This window comes from Lynx canadensis, chromosome B3 (assembly GCF_007474595.2).
Source record: "Lynx canadensis isolate LIC74 chromosome B3, mLynCan4.pri.v2, whole genome shotgun sequence".
Lineage (NCBI taxonomy): Eukaryota > Metazoa > Chordata > Mammalia > Carnivora > Felidae > Lynx > Lynx canadensis.
The window spans coordinates 115306001-115328790 of NC_044308.2; the positions used below are offsets into that span (position 1 = coordinate 115306001).

A 22790-nucleotide genomic window follows, 5' to 3' on the forward strand; every position below is an offset into this window, starting at 1 on the left:
GTTGGGGAGGTATCCAGTATGCACTTTTTGTCATGGCAGAGTCAGTTCGAGCTCTTTGAGAGAACTGGCGTGGGTCCCTCCACACTTGCCGGTTGTGTGACCCCCTTGGATGTTACTTTCTTAAAGTCTCAGTGTCGGTCACCTCTGATGAAAACTTGGTTTGTTTTCAGGTTTACGTGATTGAATGCACACGAGGACTGGGCAGCACGATGTCAGGAACAGTAAACGCTCAGTAACTGTAAGCTGTTATTATTATTATTGGCACTGCCCTAAATTCAGCCTCTTTTAAACCTTCCTGGGACAGGTGATACTCGTAAAATGCTCGGAGACTCGAAAGATAAATGACCGCACAGAACCTCAGGCCTTGTTGCTAGTGTCATATTACTGTGTTCCTCGTTAGCCCCATTTTCCTAGAGGAGGTTGGGTTGGGGAGGCAGTGCGCTGAGTGAGGGCTGTGGGGAGTCGGTGACCGAGCCGCAGAACAGGCCAACAGACTCAACGCGACAGTCCCTCAGCCAGAGCTCTGTTTCCCTCTCAGCCTCTGTTTTCTTTCATTTAAAAAAAAAAATTTTTTTTAATGTTTGTTTATTTCTGAGAGAGAGAGACAGAGACGGAGCATGAGTGCAGGAGAGGCAGAGAGAGAGGGAGACACAGAATCCGAAGGAGGCTCCAGGCTCCGAGCTGTCAGCACAGAGCCCAACGCGGGGCTCGAACTCGTGAACTGTGAGATCGTGACCCGAGCCAAAGTTGGACACTTAACTGAGCCACCCAGGCACCCCTCATCCTCTGTTTTCTAAGAGATGTGGCCCCACTCTGCTGGCCTCTCCATTCCATACTGAAATTGACCTTGATCCAGTGGAAAGAGCAAATGGGCTTTGAGTTTAGACAAACTTGGGTTTGAATCTTCGCACTGCCGCTAATAGTTATTGAACTTGGGAAACAGGGCTCTTGGAACGTATTTCCTCTTCCCTAAAATGGCGTTAACAATACCCACGTTAGGTATTGAGAAAGCCTAATGAGCTAAGTCTCCAAAAATCCTTGCATGGTACTTGGCACATAGCAGGCCTCCGACAATTCCTGAATGTCACCAGGTACAGTAGGTAATTACTAGGGTATCTTCCTACAGCAGACATAGTGAAAAAAATACGCATGACTCAGGTAAATAAGGTGGTTTCACACGTCTTTGCCAAAGCAGAGCCTGGTGTAGGAAGACAGATAAGCCGGTTGGGCCTGCTCTGGTAGAAGGGTGGTGGGTGGTTGTAAGTTGGACCTAAGGCAGACTGGGCCATTTTGAAGTTGAGCAGCCCATTTGTCTAACACGCAGGCGGCCAGCCTCGTTCACAATGACCCTGTTTGCACTTCGTCCTCACCTAAGAGGTGGGCTCTCTGATAGCTCTGCTTGTACCATGTGACCTTATCTCCTCTGCCAGGATGAGAATAGACACCATGCCCAAACTGGACTAATCAGATTTCCCTCTCCCTGGAACTTGGAATTGGGACTAAGAGATTCCGCCCTCGTCCTGAGATCTGCTTTTGGATGCAGAAGATATAAAAACTGGGGGACATGGTGTGGCCAGCTTCTGCCATATGGATAGTGAGGCAGGGAAAGCCAGGCGGCAGGGAGAGAGCAAATGAAATCAGAAAGAGAGAGAGAGAGAGAGAGAGAAAGGAAAGAGAAAGTCTGTATTTCTGGGTTCTTGACAGTTCCCACTTCCTGTTTCCAGATGCCTTCCTAGACCCGGACACATCCTGGCCCCGGGATTTCGTTCGACGCTTCTGAGTACTTAATGATAAACACACCTCTCATTGCTTGCACCGAAAGACGTGTGTTAGGCTATTTTGTGCTCAAGTTACAGAAGCCAGTTCAAGCATAAAGAGGAAATCAGTGGAAAGTGCTGGGGATCTCATGAGATCCAGGAGGTTGGAACAAGTTCATTTAAGGAGGAGCCAGCACCAAAGCCTTTCTGAGTGCTTTGGCCACAGACTGGGAAGCCAGCTTCCTTCTGGCATGCTGCCATTAAGATGCCTCAGCGTTGGGTTTCTCAGTTCCAAACTCAAAGTTCCTAAGGTAGAGAGAACCTCGTTGAGCCATGATGAGCCAGTTGCTAATGGCTACGGGATGGCTTCAGGCAGCAGCAACATATCTGCCCAGAGAGTCTGATCAGGAGGACAGGACATAACGCTCCTCAAGAACAAGGTGGTGTTCCCTGTGGGCTGGTTTGTGTGGCTGCCTACTGTATATGGGGGACTGTCTTCGTGCTGAGAGGGATACAAGATTTATAAAACAGGGTCTCTAACATCAAAGAATTTATAATCTAGCTACTAACAATCCTGTTCCAGGGCAGCCTGTGACAACTGCTAGGAGAGACGGAGAGCATGGACGCCACGGGAATTTAGAGAAAGGCAAGATGCCTTGGAAGTGTGGGGACGACAGCCCAGATTCCAGACTAGGTCAAGGTTGGCCAATGGCTTACTGAACAAAACACTAAAAATGCACTTGACATGCCTTATAATCATAACCAGAAGAAGCATGTATTTAAAATCAAATGTGAGGGGCTCCTGGGTGACTCAGTTGGTTAAGCGTCCCACTCTCGATTTCGGCTCAGGTCACGATATCATGGTCTTGAGATTGAGCCCTGAGTCAGGCCTCTCTCTCTCTCAAAATAAATGAACAAATTAACAGCTTAAAAAAATGTTCAAGGCAATAGAGTAAGAACGTGTTCTTTGGTGGACGAATCCAGAGTGCGTGAGGCACATTGACATTTGCAAATGCACCCAGTGAAGAGAAAATACACACTGATTGCACCAGGGTCCTGCCGGAATTGTCAGGCAAGTCGATCATATCCCTGAAACCCAGCCCTGATTGTAAGCCTCTGGTCAGTCCGTTTCCCCTGAACTCTCGTTCCCATAGTGTTCATGCTTGGAATCTCCAGGGCCCACTGGTCACTGGAAGCCTCCTTCCAAGGCAAATACATTTTTTCAAAAAATTTATTTTTATTGCTATATAATTGACATTTAACATTATATTAGCGTCAAATGTACAACATAATGATTTAATATATGTATATATTGCTAAATGATCACAACTCTGCTCATCACATATAGTTAGAAATTTTTCTCCTTGTGATGAGAACTTTTAAAATCTGCTCTCCTAGCAACTTTCGAGTATGCGATACCGTGTTATTAACTGTAGTGACCATGCTGTACGTGACATCCGCAGGACTGATTTATGTTACGGCAAATACATTCCTAATCTGTTCTTAGAATACATCTTGGCCTCAACAAAAACCTGGATGACTTCATCAATTTCCATGTCACGTCTGTGGGGGTCCCTGCCAACTTAAAACCTTACATCTCTCAGTGTTCACTGGGTAAAGTCTGAGCTCATTAACATGGTAGCTAGCCTACCGTAATCCCGTCTATCTCCATCCACCTCCAGCCTCTTCTTTCCATGCTTCCACTTAAAAAAAAATTTAATGTTTATTTACTTTTTGAGACAGAGAGAGAGAGAAGAGAGAGAGTGGGGGAGGGGCAGAGAGAGTGGGAGACACAGAATCTGAAGCAGGCTCCAGACTCGGAGCTATCAGCACAGAGCCCAGTGTGGGGCTCGAACCCACGAACTGTGAGATCATGACCTGAGCCAAAGTCGGACACTTAACCGACTGAGCCACCCAGGTGCCCCACCATGCTTCTGCTTTGAGGAACACTCAACTATTTCTACCATATGCTCTACTGTTCTGAAGAGGGTCCTTGGCTGGGAGCACATGAGCCTTCATTGGGAATTAGGGTGGTAAAAAACATAGGAGAGAACTAGGGTCAGCCTCACCAAGATAGCCTGGAAGCCCCAGACCTACCAGAAGCTGCACTAGTTCTCCCGTGCTAACCCTGGAGATGCTGGGCTTCTGGTTTTCCATCAGGCCCCCAGTCTCTGCAGCTCTGGGTTCCTCGCAGTGTCTCACTGCGGATTCAACCAGATCTCTACGGAAGCTCATTACACATTACACCCAAGCCACGGGCATTGAATTTAACTTAAATACTCAGTATCCAAGCTCCTAAAATAGGAGATTGTTTACTTGAGGTACAATGATCAGGAAGAAACACACGGTAGAGCTTCTCATTCCCCTCTACAGCTCTGTAGCCGAAGCATCCATTTCTTCTGGCTAAACTTGGCCACTAGTAGGCACGCTGACTTGTCAAAGAGGCAGATGTCAATTGTGCAGCACTGGATTGGCCCCCTGTGTCTCGACCCTAATTGTCGCATTAGAGAAGGCATAATTTCCAGTACTGGGGCTGATCTTGCAGGGGTTGGGGTATGTCCCTCTCTGGTGGATCTCTCCTGTGTGCCCTGCCACAATGGCTCTGTTATAAATGGGTATGGAGAGTTAATACTTCTGAGGCTTCCCCCTTGATGTTAAAGATGGAAAGAGCTCGGTGATTGGTTGGTCCCAGTTCCTGACGGGGTGGAGGACGGAGTGGGTATAGGAGTCAACAAACAATGGTGGGCTCTTGTCCAGTTCTCTCTGGTTTTCATAAACCCCTTGAATGGTTTGGTCTTTGGGACGTTGCAATCTTTTATCTTCTACCTACAGAGGATTTGGGGACATGAGAAAGAAACGTCCACGTTCTTCAACTCAGTCTTGTTGGTTCTCTCTGTTAGAGCAGCCTAACCTCCTCTACGATTTTTGTCCTTTCTGAATGAGGACACATTGCTTACTGTATGACTTACTACAGCTGAAATGTGCTGAATGGACCAGGCACCAGATCCAATACATTACACACGCTGCCTCACTGAATCCTCATGACAACCCTATGAATTAAGTACTATTACTGACCTATTTCGGACACAAGGAAACTGCGGCTTAGAAAGGTCCAGCAGCATGCTGCAAGTCATAGAGTCACTCCTTAACACAAATTGTTGGATGTGCCAGGCCATAATTCAGCTCTGGAGCTGCCAGGGTAGGCGTTGGGACCGAAATTCCAGCACACACGATTGCAGCTCCTGTAGGCTTAGCCGATAGGCTCAGGGCTTCGCCCGCATGTTTGGCCTGCGGGTGTCCCGTGTGACACAGCCTAGATGCTCCGGTCCTTACTTGTAAGGGCTGCAACCATTGGCACGTTCGAGCTCACACATTTGTAAGACAGAGACCAAAATGCAGCCAGGGTGACTTACCCGTGATGTGAAATGTTCTCTCCTGATTTAATAATGCTATGAGGTTATAGATTTCCCCTTTGGGCAAACTTTGGAAAGGAAATCCTTTGGAACCACAGAGTTGGAAGAGGCGTGCTGGGTTCGGTTCAGGGTTCCACTGTTTCCAGCTGTGTGACTTTCAGCTTGGGGTTCCACATATTTTTTTTTTTTAATTTTTTTTTAACGTTTATTTATATTTGAGACAGAGAGAGACAGAGCATGAATGGGGGAGGGTCAGAGAGAGGGAGACACAGAATCTGAAACAGGCTCCAGGCTCTGAGCTGTCAGCACAGAGCCCGACGCGGGGCTCGAACTCACAGACCATGAGATCATGACCTGAGCCGAAGTCGGCCGCCTAACCGACTGAGCCACCCAGGCGCCCCACCACATATTTTTTTTTAAACGAGAGTTTAGAGAGTTGCATGAGGACGGAATTGGGTACTTAATCCGAAGTCCTGAGTGCTATGCTTGGCGCACAGTGAGGGGAGGGTGAACACAGCTTTCATTGCGGAGGATGAGAGTTGCTAACAGGCCACTGGATTTTGCAATCGGGTGAATGGTGAATGTCTCGAGGGCAGTTTTGGGGGTGGTAGGGAGGGGAACGGGGCGGGCGGGGGGGGGGGGGAGTCTGACTGCAGGTGAGTGAGAGCTTGAGAAAGTGGCACCTCGTGTATAAAGACTACCTGCTCTGTAAAGAAACATGTTGGCTTAGGAAAGGTGAGATGGGGCAGGTTGACAAGTGACAGAGGTTCAGAGGAGGGTTTCTTGAAAAACAGTTTTAAGGGGAGGGGTGCCTGGGTGGCTCAGTCAGTTGAGTGTCCGACTTCGGCTCAGGTCATGGTCTCGGGGTTCGTGAGTTCGAGCCCCTGCGTCTGGCTCTGTGCTGACAGCTCAGAGCCTGGGGCCTGCTTCGGATTCTGTGTCCCCCTCTCTCTCTGCCCCTCCCCCACTCACAGTCTCTCTGTGTCTCTCAAAAACTGAATAAAAACATTAAAAAACTAAAAAAAACAACTTTTTTTTTTTAATTTTTTTTTTCAACATTTATTTATTTCTGGGACAGAGAGAGACAGAGCATGAACGGGGGAGGGGCAGAGAGAGAGGGAGACACAGAATCGGAAACAGGCTCCAGGCTCCGAGCCATCAGCCCAGAGCCTGACGCGGGGCTCGAACTCACGGACCGCGAGATCGTGACCTGGCTGAAGTCGGACACTTAACCGACTGCGCCACCCAGGCGCCCCTTTTTTTTTTTTAATTTTTTTTTTTTTCAATAAAAAAAACAACTTTTAATGGGAAAAACAAAGTAGGTTTGACAGGGATCAAAGAGGTAGAGGACAGGGTGAGACTTAAGATAGAAAAAAGGGGTGCCTGGCTGGCTCAGTTGGCTAAGCATCCGACTATTGGTTTTGGCTCAGTTCATGATATCATGGCTTTGTGGGTTCGAGCCCTGCGTCAGGCTCTGTGCTGGTAGGGCAGCACTGTCTCCCTCTCTAGCTGCCCCTCCCCCACTCATGCCGTCTCTGTCTCTCTCAAAATAAATAAATAAACTTAAAAATTAAAAAAAAAAATCAAAAAAGATGGTGCGCCTGGGTGGCTCAGTTGGTTAAGCATCTGACTTCAGCTCAGGTCATGATCTCATGGTTCATGAATTCAAGCCCCATGTCGGGCTCTGTGCTGTCAGCTCAGAGCCTGGAACCTGCTTCAGATTCTGTGTCTCCCTCTCTCTCTGCCTCTCCCCTGCTCATGCTCTCTCTCTGTCTCAAAAAAGTAAAACGTTAAAATTTTTTTTTAATTAAAAAAAAAGAGAAAAAAAAGAAAAATACTTAATGGAACAAGGGGTGTAATCTGGTGCACAAAGAACCAAAGGCTTGGGCAGAAATCAAACCCGTTGTTTCTCTGAGACAGAAAGAAGGAGAAGATGGGCAAAGATACAGGTGATCTAAAGATGGGGAAAGATGGAAGCAATGGCCGCTTGATAAATTCTTTTTTCTTTATTTGTAATTGAAGATAACGTCTATTTTCTGTGTGACGTAGGGGTCGTTATGGTAGCCCGCCTTCGATGACCCCGCCATCCCTCCTCCTGGTCCTCAGTCTGTGCAGCTGCCTCCCATGCTGTCCACACTGTACCAGGGATGTGCTGTGTGACCAACAGCATAGAGCAGAAGCTATGTGTTAGGGGTTGAACTGTGTCCTGCGGTAAGGCGTGCTGAAGTTCTAACCCCCAGCACCTCAGGATGTGACCTGAGTTGGAAATCGGGTCTTTCCAGAAGTAATTAAGCTAAAATAGGTCGTTAGGGCAGGCCCTCATCCAATATGATTGCTGGCCTTATAAAAAGGAGACATTTATGGGGCACCTGGGTGGCTCAGTCAGCTGAGTGTCCAACTCTTGATTTCGGCTCAGGTCTTGATCTCACTGTTCATGGGATGAGATCGAGCCCCGAATCGAGCTCTGCGCTGACAGCACAGAGCCTGCTTGGGATTCTCTCCCTCTCCCTCTGCTCCTCCCCCACTTCTCTCTCTTTCTCAAAGTAAATAAACTTTTTTTTTAAGGGTGGGGGGGACGTGGGGCACCTGGGTTGCTCAATTGGCTAAGCATCTGACTTTGCTCGGGTCATGATCTCGTTGTTTGTGAGTTCGAGCCCCGCGTCGGGCTCTGTGCTGACGCTTGGAGCCTGGAGCCTGCTTCGGATTCTGTGTCCCCCTCTCTCTCTGCCCCTCACCCGCTCAAGTTCTCTCTTTCTCTCTCTCTCTCAAAAATAAATAAACATTAAAAATGGCGGGGGGAGGGGCGCCTGGGTGGCGCAGTCGGTTAGGCGTCCGACTTCAGCCAGGTCACGATCTCGCGGTCCGTGGGTTTGAGCCCCGTGTCGGGCTCTGGGCTGATGGCTTGGAGCCTGTTTCCGATTCTGTGTCTCCCTCTCTCTCTGCCCCTCCCCCGTTCATGCTCTGTCTCTCTCTGTCCCAAAAAAAAAATAAATAAACGTTGAAAAAAAAAATGGCGGGGGGAAACTTGGACACAAGTTCAAACAAAGACAGATGTGCACAGGGGGAAGATGGAGAAGACGGCCATGTGACTCCATGGCAACGGAGTGCTGCTGCCACCAGCCAGAACACCAAGGATTACTGGCAAACACCAGTCACTGGGAAGAGGCAAGGAAGGATCCTCCTCTAGAGCAGTTCGAGTTGGGGACACTTCGGTTTGGGACATCTGGCCTCCGGAACTGTGACTGAATCCATTTCTCTTGTTATAAACCACCCAGTTCTCGGTATTTTGTAATGGCAGCCCTAGCGAACGAATACACTACGGGGTGTCATTGCCAAGATGGGTTGGTAAAAAGACTGTAGCTTCCACGTGAGGTGCATGCTGTCAGATCACTCCCTCTTGGGATACTCAGCTGCCGAGTCCTGAGGATGATCAGGCAGCCTAGGGAGAGGCCCACCTGGGAAAGAACCTAAGTCTCCAGCCAGCAAGGGTCCTCGGTGTGTCAAGAGTTGTGGGAGTGAACTTGGAAGGAGATCCCGACCCCCCCCTCCTCCAGTTGAGGCTTCAGAAAAGACTGTGGCCCCAGCCTACGGTTCGACTACAGTTTCAAGAGAGACTCTAAACTGGAACCACCCAGTCAAGCCACTCCTGAATTTCTCAGATCACAGGGACTATGAGAGAATAAATGCTTGTTGTTTAAGCGATTCACTTTTAGGGTAATTTGTTACACAGTGATATTTGATATACCTGCTAACAAGGAAGGAGGCGTGGTTGCTTGCAAAGAGACAGAGCACGGAATGGCCGCTGAGATCACGAGAAAGGGAGCGGTGGACCCACAACAAAGGTCTGATTAGTGGTTGCAAACTGTAGTTCAGAACCACCTGACTTGGGTACCAGTTAAATATTCAGATTCCTGAGCCTTGCGTTCCTGAATCAGGCTTTTCGCTGGGAAAATGGCACTGGCGATCTGCATTAGAAAAAGTGCCCAAGTGGGGCGCCTGGGTGGCGCAGTCGGTTAAGCGTCCGACTTCAGCCAGGTCACGATCTCGCGGTCCGTGAGTTCGAGCCCCGCGTCGGGCTCTGGGCTGATGATGGCCTGGAGCCTGGAGCCTGCTTCCGATTCTGTGTCTCCCTCTCTCTTTGCCCCTCCCCCGTTCATGCTCTGTCTCTCTCTGTCCCAAAAATAAATAAACGTTGAAAAAAAAAAATTAAAAAAAAAAGAAAAAAAAAAGAAAAAGTGCCCAAGTGATTCTTTTAAAGAGCCATTGAGTTCGAGAATAATTGCCAGCAGAGGCAAAAAGCTAGAATTTAAACTGGGTAACTCACAGCACAGGCTGGCATCACATAAGTACTACGCTGTGGACATACAAAGAATTGCTAAGTTTCGCCAACAATTCAGCAAATTCTGAGTTAGTGGGGATTACTTTGTATCCCTAAGAAAACATTCTCAGGAGTCCTTATGCTAACCTTCTCTTCCCTTTCTTTGTAAAGAGACTGCCCTATTTCTCCTTCAGTTCACCCTGTGTGGAGAAAGAAGCTCTCCCTATTCCGATTTCGACCTCACTCCAACCTTCTCTGGTCTTGGCGGTCAGGACTCTGCAAAGTCCTGCAAAGTAGGCCAGAAGTGCACAGAAGTGCTTCCTGTTTCTGGGGTTTCTGCGGCCACCCTAATGCACAGAGAGGCCTCACATGAGGGTCATGCTGCAGCTTTTGTGAGAAGGGCCTTGGCAGGAAAATCAGAAAGTGGAATGTTCTGGGCAGAAGAGATCAGTGGATTCTGTAAGCCTCAGTTTCTTCATTTAAAAAATGTTATATGCCGGGGCACCTGGATGGCTCAATCAGTTGAGCGTCCAACTTCTGCTCAGGTCGTGATCTCACAGTTTGTGGGTTTAAGCCCCACGTCGGGCTCTGTGCTGACAGCTCAGAGCCTGGAGCCTGCTTCGGATTCTGTGTCTCCCTCTCTCTCTGCCCCTCCGCTGTTCGCACTCTCTCTCTCTAAGATAAATAATTATAAAAAAATTAAAAATTAAAAAAAATTAAAATGTTATACGGCTACATGAAGGGTTGTGTGAGGAGTGACTGAGGTGATGTGTGCAGTGTCCCTAGCACAATGCCTGGCACACAATAGCGGCTCAGAAAATGGGAGCTGCCAATATTAAGAGGTGTGGTAAGGAGGCTATGCTTGGTGCTCTGAATTTAAATTTATCTTGGTGTTACGATCGTTTCTGTCCCAAATCTGCTTCCCCATGACTGTCCCAATCAGGGCTCCAGCCATAACCCGAGTGAGATATGGGTCCTCGGAGGAGGAAAGATGGAACTAGATGATAGGTGGATTTTATGGAGAACAAAAAGTGAGTTCCTAGACCTAGGGCAGCATTCCTCTAGGTCTCCTGGTTGAGTATTAGAGCCACCTGCAGCCCTTACTAACTAACTAGGACTCTCGTCCAGACCAATTACATTAGAATTTCTGCCAGTAGGGACCCAGGCAGTGGAATATTATGAACACTTGTCAGGTGATTTTAGTGTGCATCTGGTGTTGAGGTTAAAGCACTCAGGTTAAAGTAGAAGGTTCACAGGACTTTTGATTATTATGTACAAAATGAAAACAGCGACAAAAAAATCACAGTGTGGCAACTGAAAGAAGTCAGATAGGGATGTAGGGGTGAATCAGTGGAAAATGGAGCATTTTTTAAAACCATGCATTTCCAAGAGAGATTTAAGAAAAGCCTTTCAAAAAATATTTAGAATTAGCTAGGAACAAGGAAGCAATACTTTTTCTTTGTGTTGGAAGGTATCTGGTGATCTTTAGGACATTTTCAGAAAAACAGAGTTACCGGTCAGAATGAGCATTTTCCCCAGTCACGTGGTTGGGTCATGTTAAGTGGAAAAACGGCCACAAGTTTGAATATACACTTTTGATCATAAATATATTAAAGAAACATGGAAAGTGCCCATGATTATGTTTCATGAATAAAAAATCTTCATACCAAATGATACCAAATTCTATATGTGAAGATGACTCATATTTTAAAAACGCGTTTGTATATATAGAAGAACACTACAGAGAAATTATTGAAAAAGCCAAGTAATTATCCTTCGGGGTTTGAAAAACAAGGATAGCCTTTTGACATCTTTTAAAAAATATCTATGGTTTTTTTTTAAACGACGATGTATTACTTTTGAATTGGAACATAAAACATATATTAAACACCCAGGAAAGAAAACACGAGAAGGAAACACAGGAAAACATAATCCAAGGTTGATTTGGTGAGATGGGATTCTGAGTGTTCTTCTTGTCTTTCAATTATTTCTCCTGTTGTACATTTTGTGATAATAAGCACAGGTATTTTTCTCTCTCTCTTTCTTGTGAACATTTATTCATCTTTGAGAGATAGAGCACGAGGAGAGGAGAGGCAGAGAGAGAGGGAGATACGGAATCTGAAGCAGGATGCAGGCTCCCAGCCGTCAGCACAGAGCCCTACGTGGGGCTCAAACCCACAAACTGTGAGATCATGACTGAGCCAATGTCAGACACTCAACTGACTGAGCCACCCAGGTGTCCCAAGTGTATGTGTTTTTTAATAATGGGAATACCATAAATTCTATTTAAAAATAAAGACTGAATCCTCTGTTCTTGTTTACAATTTTATTATCTGATGGAGGGAGCTGGATGGAGCATTCGTAAAACAGTTTAAAGTTTAGGAGTCAGTTAGCTCAGGGGGTGGCAAATGTTTTCTGTAAGGAGCCGGATGGTAAATATATTAGCCGGATAGTGTGGTTCATATGGTGTGTATTACAACTATTCAGCCCTGCTTTTGTAGCAGGACAACAGATATAGACACTAAGTAAATGAACCGGAGTGGCTGTGTTCTTAAAAACTTTATTGATGGATACTGACCTTTGAATTTAATCTAATTTTCATGTGTCATGAAGTCTTCTTTTGATCACCTTCCCCCAACCCCAACCATTAAAAATGTAAAACCAGGGGCGCCTGGGTGGCGCAGTCGGTTAAGCGTCCGACTTCAGCCAGGTCACGATCTCGCGGTCCGTGAGTTCGAGCCCCGCGTCGGGCTCTGGGCTGATGGCTCAGAGCCTGGAGCCTGTTTCCGATTCTGTGTCTCCCTCTCTCTCTGCCCCTCCCCCGTTCACGCTCTGTCTCTCTCTGTCCCAAAAATAAATAAACGTTGAAAAAAAAAAATGTAAAACCATCCTCAGACCATACAAAAACAAGTGGCAGACTGAATTACCCCCCAGAGGCCATAATTTGCTGACTCCTGAGTTAGAGATCAGGAACGTGATGAATGAAACATCCTGTAGTTAGGCTGAAAGACCCCCAAAAGAGATGGCCAATAAACTCCATTTCCTTTCCTTTCCTTTATTTTATTGTATTTATTTAAACCTGTGATTTCTCTGCATCATCTTATTCCTTTACTAAAGAATTTGGTACTTACTTGGGTGTCTGAGGAAAAAGATGCCATTTGGTTGAAACACGAATATAGGAGCAGGACAACCTGAAAAAAAAAAAATAGTCATGAAAATCCAGGTCTACAGATACTGAATCTTTGCTGTGCTAGGTATTTCTGGGAAACAAAAGCAGAAATAAGGCATATCATTATGCAGGAATTATAGGGGCACATGCAGAATTTTGTAGGATCACACAGGAGGCAGAGTAATCACGCCCACGGAAGACGACTGTGTTTATTGGAGGAACTGGTAAGAAACAAGCTGGTAGGAAGACTTATTAAGCGAGTGTCATGGAAAAAACAAATATTGCAAAAAGTCATTTAAAAAAACCAGTAGATTAAGTCACTAGGCACTAATGAAAAATTACCTTTGTGGAGATGACAAATGTTTAAGCACTTAACAAATCGAGAAAGGCCTTGTGAAAACTAACGAAGGGAAACCTCACTAGAGTCTGGAGGGAGGCAGTGGGAGTCAAAGCATTCCTTTGCAATTACTGGAAGAAGTGTCAGTTACAGACCCCAACAGAAGAAACCTCGAGAAGAAAGCATCATCACAGTCCCTCACACAGAAAAGACGCACACTGCATCTTCTATAAGACAACAACTACCCCTGCAACTTAGCTGCTGAGAAACCATGCTTTTCTCTAACGAACTTTAGACTTGCCTTCAAAACAATCCGTTCCAAATTCTTCCTGCTTCTCAAAAAACATGCTGTTCCTCTTCTTTGTTGGATGTGCCTATGGTTTTTCAGCAGCTTCTGAGTCCCAAATTACAACTCTCCACTATTCCTGAATAAACCCATTTTTATGGCCAAATCACTGTTTTATTTTTAAGATTAAAATTTTTTTTAATGTTTATTTTTGAGAGAGAGAGAGAGAGAGAAAGAGACAGCATGAGTGTGCGAGGAGCAGAGAGGGAGACACAAAATCCAAAGCAGGCTCCAGGCTCTGAGATGTCAGCACAGAGCCCTACGTGGGGCTCGAACCCATGAACCGTGAGATCATGACTTGAGCTAAAGTCTGATGCTTAACTGACTGAGCCACCCAGGCGCCCCTTATTTTTAAGATTCACAGGCTTTGTAAAAAAAATTAGTCCTGGGGTGGCTCAGTCGGTTAAGCAACTGACTCTTGATCTCAGCTCAGGTCTTGATCTCAGGGTTGTGAGTTCAAGCCCCATGTTGGGCTCCGTGGTGGGTGTGATGCCTACTGAAAAAAAAAAATAGTCCTGAAGAAAATCAAATGCTGTGGGCTGAAGACAGCAACTTTTTTCATGGTGTACAGCACCAACATTCTTGTTTTTCACTCCCAGAAAACTTTTTCTAGATTACTTTGTTATTGCAGCAAAAATAGCATTTAGTGAGTGAAATCACAAGCAATTGCTTCCACACTCAACTGAAAATATAGAAAATAACTGGAAGACCATTTTTTTTTAATTATGCAGAAAGTAAACAAGTGTAACTAAATAAATGCTGGTTTGGGACAATTTGTACATTACAGGATTCCAGTGTTTATTAGGCTAGTGGCTAAAGGTATTTTTTTTTTAATTTTTAAAATGTTTTATTTATTTTTGAGACAGAGAGAGACAGAGCATGAATGGGGGAGGGTCAGAGAGAGAGGGAGACACAGAATCTGAAACAGGCTCCGAGCTGTCAGCACAGAGCCTGACGCGGGGCTCGAACTCACGGACCGTGAGATCATGACCTGAGCCGAAGTCGGACGCTTAACCGACTGAGCCACCCAGGTGCCCCTAAAGGTATTTTCTTTTAATCAGGCTTCGTGCCCAGCATCAAGGGTCAGATGCTTAACCCAAAGAACCACCCATGCACCCCTAAAGGTGTTTCCTTTGAACAAACTCATTATTTTCTTTTAAATCCATCCTCATTACCCATACCATAGATAACCAAGTTCACAATTTTGCTATATACTGACTGAGGCTCTTTTTATTTATTTACTTATTAAAATTTTTTAATGTTTGTTTTTTAAAAAAATTTTTTTAATGATTATTTATTACTGAGAGAAAGAGAGAGAGCACAAGGAGGGGAAGAGCAGAGAGAGGGGGAGACAATCCGAAGAAGGTTCCAGGCTCTGAGCTGTCAGCACAGAGCCTGATGCAGGGCTCCAACCCACCAGCAGTGAGATCATGACCTGAGCTGAAGTCAGACGCTTAACCGACTGGGCCACCCAGGCACCCCTAATGTTTATTTATTTTCCTAACGTTTATTTTTGAGAGAGAGTGCGCGTGAGCGCGTGTGAGCGTTTGTGAGCAGGGGAGGGGCAGAGAGAGAGGGAGGCACAGAATCAGAAGTAGGCTCCAGGCTCCCAGCTGTCAGCACGGAGCCCGATGTGGGGCTCCAACTCACAAGCTGTGAGATTACGACCTGAGCTGAAGTCAGACACTCAACTGACTGAGCCACCCAGGCGCCCCCAAGGCTCTTTTTAAAATAAAAAAATGAAACCAATTTGTCAATAAATTTCATATATAGAAAAATAAAATAAAATAAAATAAAAAAATGTTTAAATGGTGGAGCTCATTCCATACAAACTATCTAAATTCGAACCTACAGTTTCTAAGGGCTGGGAGATCAGTAAAAGGGCCAGTAGCTCTTCTCCTTCTCGAACTTCATCTCTGTGTAACTTTAGTTGCAAACAGCAACCCTAGATACAGGACACTCTGAAAAATGGCATGCCTTCGTTTCCACCTAAAAGCATTAAAAAAAAGTAACCTTTTACAATCATTCTATTTATGCCTCAATTTCTGAACCTGAGTACTTCGCTGGGAAAATGTGGAGTTAAAGATGCCTAAGGCTATTTCACCCTCATTTTGAAAACACAATCTTTTCTGTTTCCGAGTAATGGTATACTTTATGTGTTACATTACGGAAACCTGAACAGGGAGGGTTAACCAAATACCATTTGGACTTTAAAAGTAGCTTGAAACATCTCCCAACCGGTTCAGTTGTAGTGCAGAAATCTGCATTCTGACCTCAATTCAAGATGGCCTGCTAGCTGCAGTCCCAATTTTAATATTTCATCATGCAAAAAACTTCCATTTAAAAAACACTGCAGTTCTTTAGTCTTCTTACTATAAACCACACGTCCGTGGTATGGTATGGTTAAGATATTCACTTGTGCACTAAGCAGCCTCCTCCAAAGTACAAGCATAAACTGCAGGAAGCAAGGAGTCAGAGATGGCCAAATATTTTTGCAAAACGTGAGTTTCTTTTACCCAGTACTCTCCGGAGTATCTTAAAAAAAAAAAATTCAGCTAAAAAATAAGTGCCATTTGCTCTAGCAATGACAATGCTGGAAAGACACTGACGAGCCCCACTCAAGGAGCAAACACCTTCATCCGTGCCCCGTGCAGCTCTGGCACCTGACGACCACACCCACGCCAATTTCCGCCCCTTGGCCCCGCCCATCGCTGAAGCGGGTCGCCGGCGCGGTCACCGTAAAGCGGTCCCTACTGCACGTAAACTTCCGGCTCCGCGGAAACGTCATCCCTGGATTCAGTGGGGAGGTCCCCGGGGCGGTACCGGAAGTGACGCAGGGGCGCGCCCTCCATTTTGTGGAACGCAGGAGCAGCTAAGTGCGTCAGTTTTGGAAAGACGTAGACGAGTTTAGTCCTGGTTTGCGGGGAGGCAGACGGCTCCGTCGCAGACTACGGACCTCTCTGGTCTCTCAGCTGCCAAAGATCCTGTCCGGTAGGTGAGTGACTCACTTTGAGGGAAAGGCTTCTCGGATCGAGGCTTCTTCATGGCCGCTCAGATCGTGAGTGGCCAGGGCTGCTCTCTTTGCGGAGGACGGCGTCCAATGAGCGCAGTTTATTCGAGGTGGGCGCTGGGGCACGTCTCCCTTTGGGTACTGTTTGAGGGGAACTGAAGGTGGAAGGGTGGTCGTGGTATGGTCATTTTTACACAGGGGTCTATGCTCCTCCCTGCCTCCTTACCTCTTCACTACCCGAAACCCCCGAGTTTGGGCGGAGACCTTTGCTCGGGGGTGTGGCTAGGGTTTTCTGCGGGAGGGCACGATGACTCCGGAACTATGGAGTCGTGGGAGGGGGTGGGAGGAGGGCGTTTGGCACGCGCGGCTCTCCCCCACCGCTGTCCCCGCCGCCGCCATTTTGTGGCTGCCGGCGTCCGCCCGCCGCCGTTTGCGCAGGCGCGGCGGTGGCGTCGCGAGATTCCGGCTTCCACCCGCTGTGACGCTCCTGGGAGGCGGCGACGCGCCCGCGGCCCGTCACCATTGGGCTGGCCTTGCGGAGGGCGGGGTCGGCTCCGCCCGCACTTCTCGGCCTTTCCTAACTGCGGCAGATGGGAGGGGGCCAGAAGAGCCAGGGAGAGAGTGCGGCTGCGCAGTTCCAGAGGCGGCAGTGGGCGTTGCGGTTGCTGCGGTCTGGGCCCAGGGAAGGATCGTGTTGGGAGCCGAGTTTTAATTTTGTCTGCAAGGGACCTGGCCTAATAAGAGGCACTCTTGGCAATCTTGTTTATAACATCACCGGGTAAACATTTTATTTTATGCCGTTTATGTTTTTGGCCCCTTAACTAGGCATTCTTCTGACATTCACTGGTATTGTTTCAATCGAATCATTTTCTAACAGGAAATACTAGCCGGATATCATGAGTGGCTGTCGAGTATTCATCGGGAGGCTAAATCCCGCGGCCAGGGAGAAGGACGTGGAAAGATTCTTCAAGGGGTATGGACGAATAAGAGATATTGATCTGAAAAGAGGCTTTGGTTTTGTGGTAAGTGTTTTAGAACTACTGTTAAGTCGCTAAAGATTTTGATGAGCAGTGTGTTTTGATTTTACTGAGTTCAGGTAGGGTATCTTTGGAAAACTTTGTATGTTCTTAGAGCAGTGAATTTTCTTGAGGGATAACCTCGCTGTTGGTTGGAGGGAAACCACTCCTGATCGCTGTCTTTAAGATAGTCATTCTATCACACGTTTGCAGTGCTCTTACTATGTTGTAGAATATATCTTAGAGCCACATTAAGCAGGGGGTCGGTTTGTTTGTTTTTTTTCCCCCATGTTTACATTTTAGGAATTTGAGGATCCCAGGGATGCAGATGATGCTGTATATGAACTTGATGGAAAAGAACTCTGCAGTGAAAGGTGAGAACGTTAGTTTTGTAACCAGTTAGCACCGTAAGATGGACAAGATCGGCTGGGATATTTTTCAAAGTCTATCTCTTGTGGCTTGTGTGGAGATAACAAAGTCTTTTTTCCCCCCTTCCTGTAGGGTTACTATTGAACATGCTAGGGCTCGATCTCGAGGTGGAAGAGGTAGAGGACGCTATTCTGACCGTTTTAGTAGTCGCAGACCTCGAAATGATAGACGGTATGTGATAGATGGTGGATGGCTGCTTTGAACAATCTTTACCGCAGGAGGAGCTTTTAATGTTTAAGAACCATTAGCAATAAGTGATTCTGGTACTTACTGAGTAATCGTTTCTCCTTTTCATATGTTAATCCACTGTTCCTGATTAGTTCGTGTAGTAAGTCCTGTAAAATAATGTAGAAACTTGATGGGAGTCCTTTGAATGACTTGTTCCGTCTCGTTGCTTGAACTTGTCCACAGTCGAACACAGTAGGTACACACTGCTGCATTTCTTCCATTGTGAGTACTCATTTTCTTCCTCAGAAATGCTCCACCTGTAAGAACAGAAAATCGGCTTATAGTTGAAAATTTATCTTCAAGAGTCAGCTGGCAGGTTTGTTGAAATACAGTTTTGAGCTATTTTAATGTGGCTTTTTAAAAATTAATGGGCAGTTAATGTTTTATTATGTTTTATTAAAAGTAATTTTATCTTTAATTAATTTTAAAATGGATTTAATTGTAATTTTTAAATTTTAATTAAACGTAATTGGGGGATATTTCAAACTTTAATAATTAGTGATCAAATGTTTAATGTTTTGAGGATATATTTTCTTGTTTATTAAAATCAATTTTAACCAAATATTAAACCCTTTATTTGCCAGCCTATCTGTGTCGTTGGCCTTATGACGAGGAGTGCCTGTGGGTTATCCTAATCGTTGTCTTGGTCACTCTTGGTTGGGCCTGGTTGACTTTGCCAGTCAGCTCCTACAGTGATCAATTGGCCACCTCTAGATCTGTGTTTGCCGGTCTAGACGTAATCGGTGCACTTAACTTGAAGTGCCAGGTTGCAGCGATCCCAGAGCGTTGATAACGTGATCTGATCCCTAAGTTGAGAGCGGTCTTCCTGTAACGCTTCCGAATAAGAGGTCCTGGTCGAAAAGAGTTGAAAGATACGAAATTAGGTGGTCGTTGGAATCCTGATCGCAGTAAAGTGTTCCTTGGTAACTGCACAAGAGTAGAACATGTCTGCATCCGCCTGTAGTCTGCTAATAGGGAGGGCTGTGCGATTAAAGGCTTCCATCGATTGGGTAGTGTCCTTCAAGTGGGTGGCGAAGAGCCAGTCGGGCATATGTCATGAAGGTTTCTCCGACCGATTAACGGTTTGCTGCTTGACTAGCCTAGGGAAATAATAATAAAGGTAAAGTAAACTTTTTTAATGACATATGGGGCACAAAATAACTGGTGTCTTGTAAATGTTCTGTTTTGTTTTTTTTAATATAAAATTTCTACTTTAGTCTTTACTTTTAAAATATGTACTGTTTCTTTTTGTTTCTTTTTGTTTTGTTTTTTGTTTTGCTTTTTTTCTTATGTATTGAGCTCCGTATAGACTAATACTACTTTAATGTTAAGATCTGAATTTCCTCTAGCATTTTGCTTAAAAGCAATATGCTTTTTTGCTTATTTCGTGCCCTGACCTAGATAATTTTTCAATTCTGATAGAATACAAGTGTGGTAAATGCCATGTTTGTACTTTATCTAACATCTTCTCTTCCAGTAGTCTTGTTTTTTATACCATGTGGTTGTTTGTGTGTCACATCGCCTTTTCTTTGCTTGACACGATTGTCTTGTGTTAAGGATCTCAAAGATTTCATGAGACAAGCTGGGGAAGTAACCTTTGCGGATGCACATCGACCTAAATTAAATGAAGGGTGAGTGTGTATTGGAGATCATAACCGCCTTTTAAAACATACTGAAAATTTTACTGGGGATTTTTTTAGAGAACATAAAATTTGGACATGCTGTAGTGCAGTGGTTCTCAATCCAGGAGGAGTTTGCTCAGTAGGGAGCACTGGACAACAGTTTTGGTGGTTGTAACTGGTTGAGGTCACCACTGGCATCTGGGTAGAGGCCAGGGATGCTGCTAAACATCTGATGGTGCATAGGAAAGCCTTCCACAACTGAGAATTAAAAATTTCAGTTGTTTGGAAAGGTTGAGAAACCTTGTTGCAATGCTGTTCTCCATTAAGATCTAAGACAATGTAGTATTAACAAAAGGTGCATGGAGAAGGTATTTTAGTTTGCTGTGTGTAGTGTGAGACTAGGCTATAGCATGTATGTACCTTTATAAAGGGCTTTTTTTTTTTTTTTTTTTTTAATTGTAGGGTGGTAGAGTTTGCCTCTTATGGTGATTTAAAGAATGCTATTGAAAAACTTTCTGGAAAGGAAATAAATGGGAGAAAAATCAAATTAATCGAAGGCAGCAAAAGGCACAGGTATCTCTTTAACATTTTTTCAGACAAAGTTTTATCTAATAGGTTTGTAGGGACTGCCTCTTATGTTGTATTTTTCCTCCCTTCCTAGTAGGTCACGAAGCAGGTCTCGTTCCCGAACCAGGAGTTCCTCTAGGTCTCGTAGCCGATCTCGTTCCCGGAGTCGCAAGTCTTACAGCCGGTCCAGGAGCCGGAGCCGGAGCCGGAGCAAGTCCCGTTCTGTTAGTAGGTCTCCTGTGCCTGAAAAGAGCCAGAAACGTGGTTCTTCAAGTAGATCTAAGTCTCCAGCATCTGTGGATCGCCAGAGGTCCAGGTCCCGATCCCGGTCAAGGTCCAGATCAGTTGACAGTGGCAATTAAACTGTAAATAACTTGCCCTGGGGGCCTTTTTTAAAAACACACACACAAAAATTCCCAAACCATACTTGCTAAAAATTCTGGTAAGTATGTGCTTTTCTGTGGGGGGGTTGGGGGTGGGATTTGGAGGGTGTTTGGGTTGGGCTGGATATCTTTGTAGATGTGGACCACCAAGGGGTTGTTGAAAACTAATTGTATTAAATGTCTTTTGATAAGCCTTCTGCTCACATTTTTGTGAATGTCTGAAGTGTATAGTTTGTGTATATTGAGAGAGCTCTTTTATAACTAAAGCAAATTTAATTTTTTTGTACTAGAAAAGATTTGAACATTTTAGTTCTTGGTTATTCAAATATGTTAATTCAGAATTAGTTTAATGCCTCAATTAAACTAATTAATAGCTTTGGACACTTAAAAGAGCTCTAAATTTGCTTGTACATAAAGGCTTGAGTTTTCCTTGTTAGGGTCAAGGGTGTCCTCCCACCCACCCTTTAACAGCTGCCTGACGACACGTTAAAGCAGCTGTTTGTTATTGATAATAAAAGATTATAAAACTGCTTTTGTCTGTCTGTCTGAAGGACGAATGCGGTTTACTCCTCCCTCCCCATCTACATTCAGCACATTTAAAATGCCTTTATAGAGAATCCTGGAGTTTGGTGTGGTGGGTTTTTTAAATTTTTTGAAAATTTAAATCTTGCCATTTCAGGGCTAGTCAAAACTGGGGCAGAGAAGACCATGAACTGTTCAGAATAACGGTAACTGTTGTTTTGGTTTCCTGTGTGTGACCTTCCATGCTCTTTCTCTTTATTACTGTATTGTATTGACATCAGGTTGTTTAGGCTTCCGTAGCCAAGAGAACGATAATTTGGGAAGGAAATTATAAAAATTTGTTTTTATGTGTTGTATGTAATTTTGAAGGTCAGAGGTGATCACAGCTTATTTTAACTCCACGTACAAGAGTGCTTTAAGAGGTTTCGTGTTTCTTGCTTTCAATGCTGTGACGTGGGTGTGACCGTATGTTAAGGGGAAAACAGTTTACTAGAGAAGACTGCTGAAGGTTCTACACCCGTTTTTGTTCTGGGAGCCTATATGTGTAGATGATGAGCGCTGTTAATAGTCTCTTCTAGGACTCTCTAGAGACTACTTAGATTCTCTTGGTCCCATGCAGGAGTGCTGAGTTGGATAAATGGCAACAGTGAGTGACACGTAGTAGGCAGATACTCTGACAGTTGTCTTCCCTGTGTGTTCTTGAATCTCAGTTACTTCCTACATACAAGAACGCATCTTCTAGGAGCGAAATTGGGGCCAAAGAAGAGCAAGTAAGTGGTGAACTAGTATGAGCATTGGAGTCCAGTTCCCCAGAACCCAAGCACCACGTTTTCTTAGTGTAGACAAATCTGCCTTAGCCTTGCAGGGGTTTTTTGAGGAAAACAGTTGGAAGTACCAATTGGCTTTCCAGAAGTGTGGGCATTGGGTAGTGGGACCCCATTTGGGGGGATAGGTTTGAAAGGTTTTTGGTATACATTTGCTTCTCATACCCCAGACTAGAAATTGAGGCCAGAAAATGGGAAGCCGAACCTTCTACCATGAATGAGATGGATTTTAGGGAGAGTTTAGTATGCTTGTTTGTTTACTGAGGTGGAGGCATGTGGAAATCAGTGGAACCTAGATTTTTTTTTCTTTTTTTTTTTTTTTTTTTTTTTTAAAGATTTTATAAGTAATCTTTGCACCCAACGTGGGGCTTGAACTCTGAACGAGGTCAAGTCCTGTGTTCCACCAGCTGAGCCAGCCAGACGCCCCAGATTCTTTTACTGGGTTGCTTCGGAAGGCTGCAAGTCTGCCAGAAGTTAATGTCAAATGGAAAGAGACAATTTTTTTGTTCTTAGGTATGATAGATGTAACTGGATAGTATGGTGTAGATACTTCTTGATATTTTACCAGTTGACTCTATTCTGGTAGTTTTTCAGTAAATGATAGCCGTGGCTTACCATTTTAATATTAACAAACATTTGTTACACGGTGAAGCAATAAAATATAAGGCCCTTTGAGCAAATGGGAGGTGACTGGGAGTTAATTTGAACCAGCAAATAAACCTGAATTCCCAGATCCAATTTAGGGCCAGAGTTTGTGGGACATGTGTTAACTTTTTTCTTTATATGTTCCTTTTATCTAGTCCTCAAAATCTAGTCCTTTAAAAGGACAATTTGAGGGTAGTAGGTCCC

The 22790-nt window shown here is 45.0% G+C and overlaps 1 protein-coding gene across 5 annotated transcripts; it reads left to right on the top strand.

The window, feature by feature from the left end:
* Nucleotides 1-16189: 16189 nt before the first annotated feature.
* On the top strand, nucleotides 16190-21126 carry SRSF5 (serine and arginine rich splicing factor 5). Of its 5 annotated transcripts, none has more exons than XM_030319423.1 (8): nucleotides 16192-17128; nucleotides 17228-17372; nucleotides 17670-17740; nucleotides 17868-17966; nucleotides 18270-18339; nucleotides 19581-19654; nucleotides 20108-20218; nucleotides 20307-21126. In XM_030319423.1, the coding sequence occupies exons 2-8, from the start codon at nucleotides 17247-17249 to the stop codon at nucleotides 20572-20574; spliced, it is 819 nt and encodes a 272-aa protein (XP_030175283.1). In that variant the 5' UTR covers nucleotides 16192-17128; nucleotides 17228-17246; the 3' UTR covers nucleotides 20575-21126. The 5 variants fall into 5 exon arrangements, with proteins under 5 accessions (XP_030175287.1, XP_030175283.1, XP_030175285.1 ...); XM_030319425.1 differs by having other exon boundaries at nucleotides 16192-16460; XM_030319424.1 differs by having other exon boundaries at nucleotides 16192-16335.
* Nucleotides 21127-22790: the final 1664 nt, after the last annotated feature.

Bases quoted from the DNA above. Each gene is read 5' to 3' on its own strand.
- SRSF5 (XM_030319423.1), top strand. From the start codon at position 17,247: ATGAGTGGCTGTCGAGTATTCATCGGGAGGCTAAATCCCGCGGCCAGG. The intron at 17,967-18,269 runs GTATGTGATAGA...TTTCTTCCTCAG, and splicing joins AGACCTCGAAATGATAGACG to AAATGCTCCACCTGTAAGAA. The intron at 18,340-19,580 runs GTTTGTTGAAAT...TCTTGTGTTAAG, and splicing joins CTTCAAGAGTCAGCTGGCAG to GATCTCAAAGATTTCATGAG.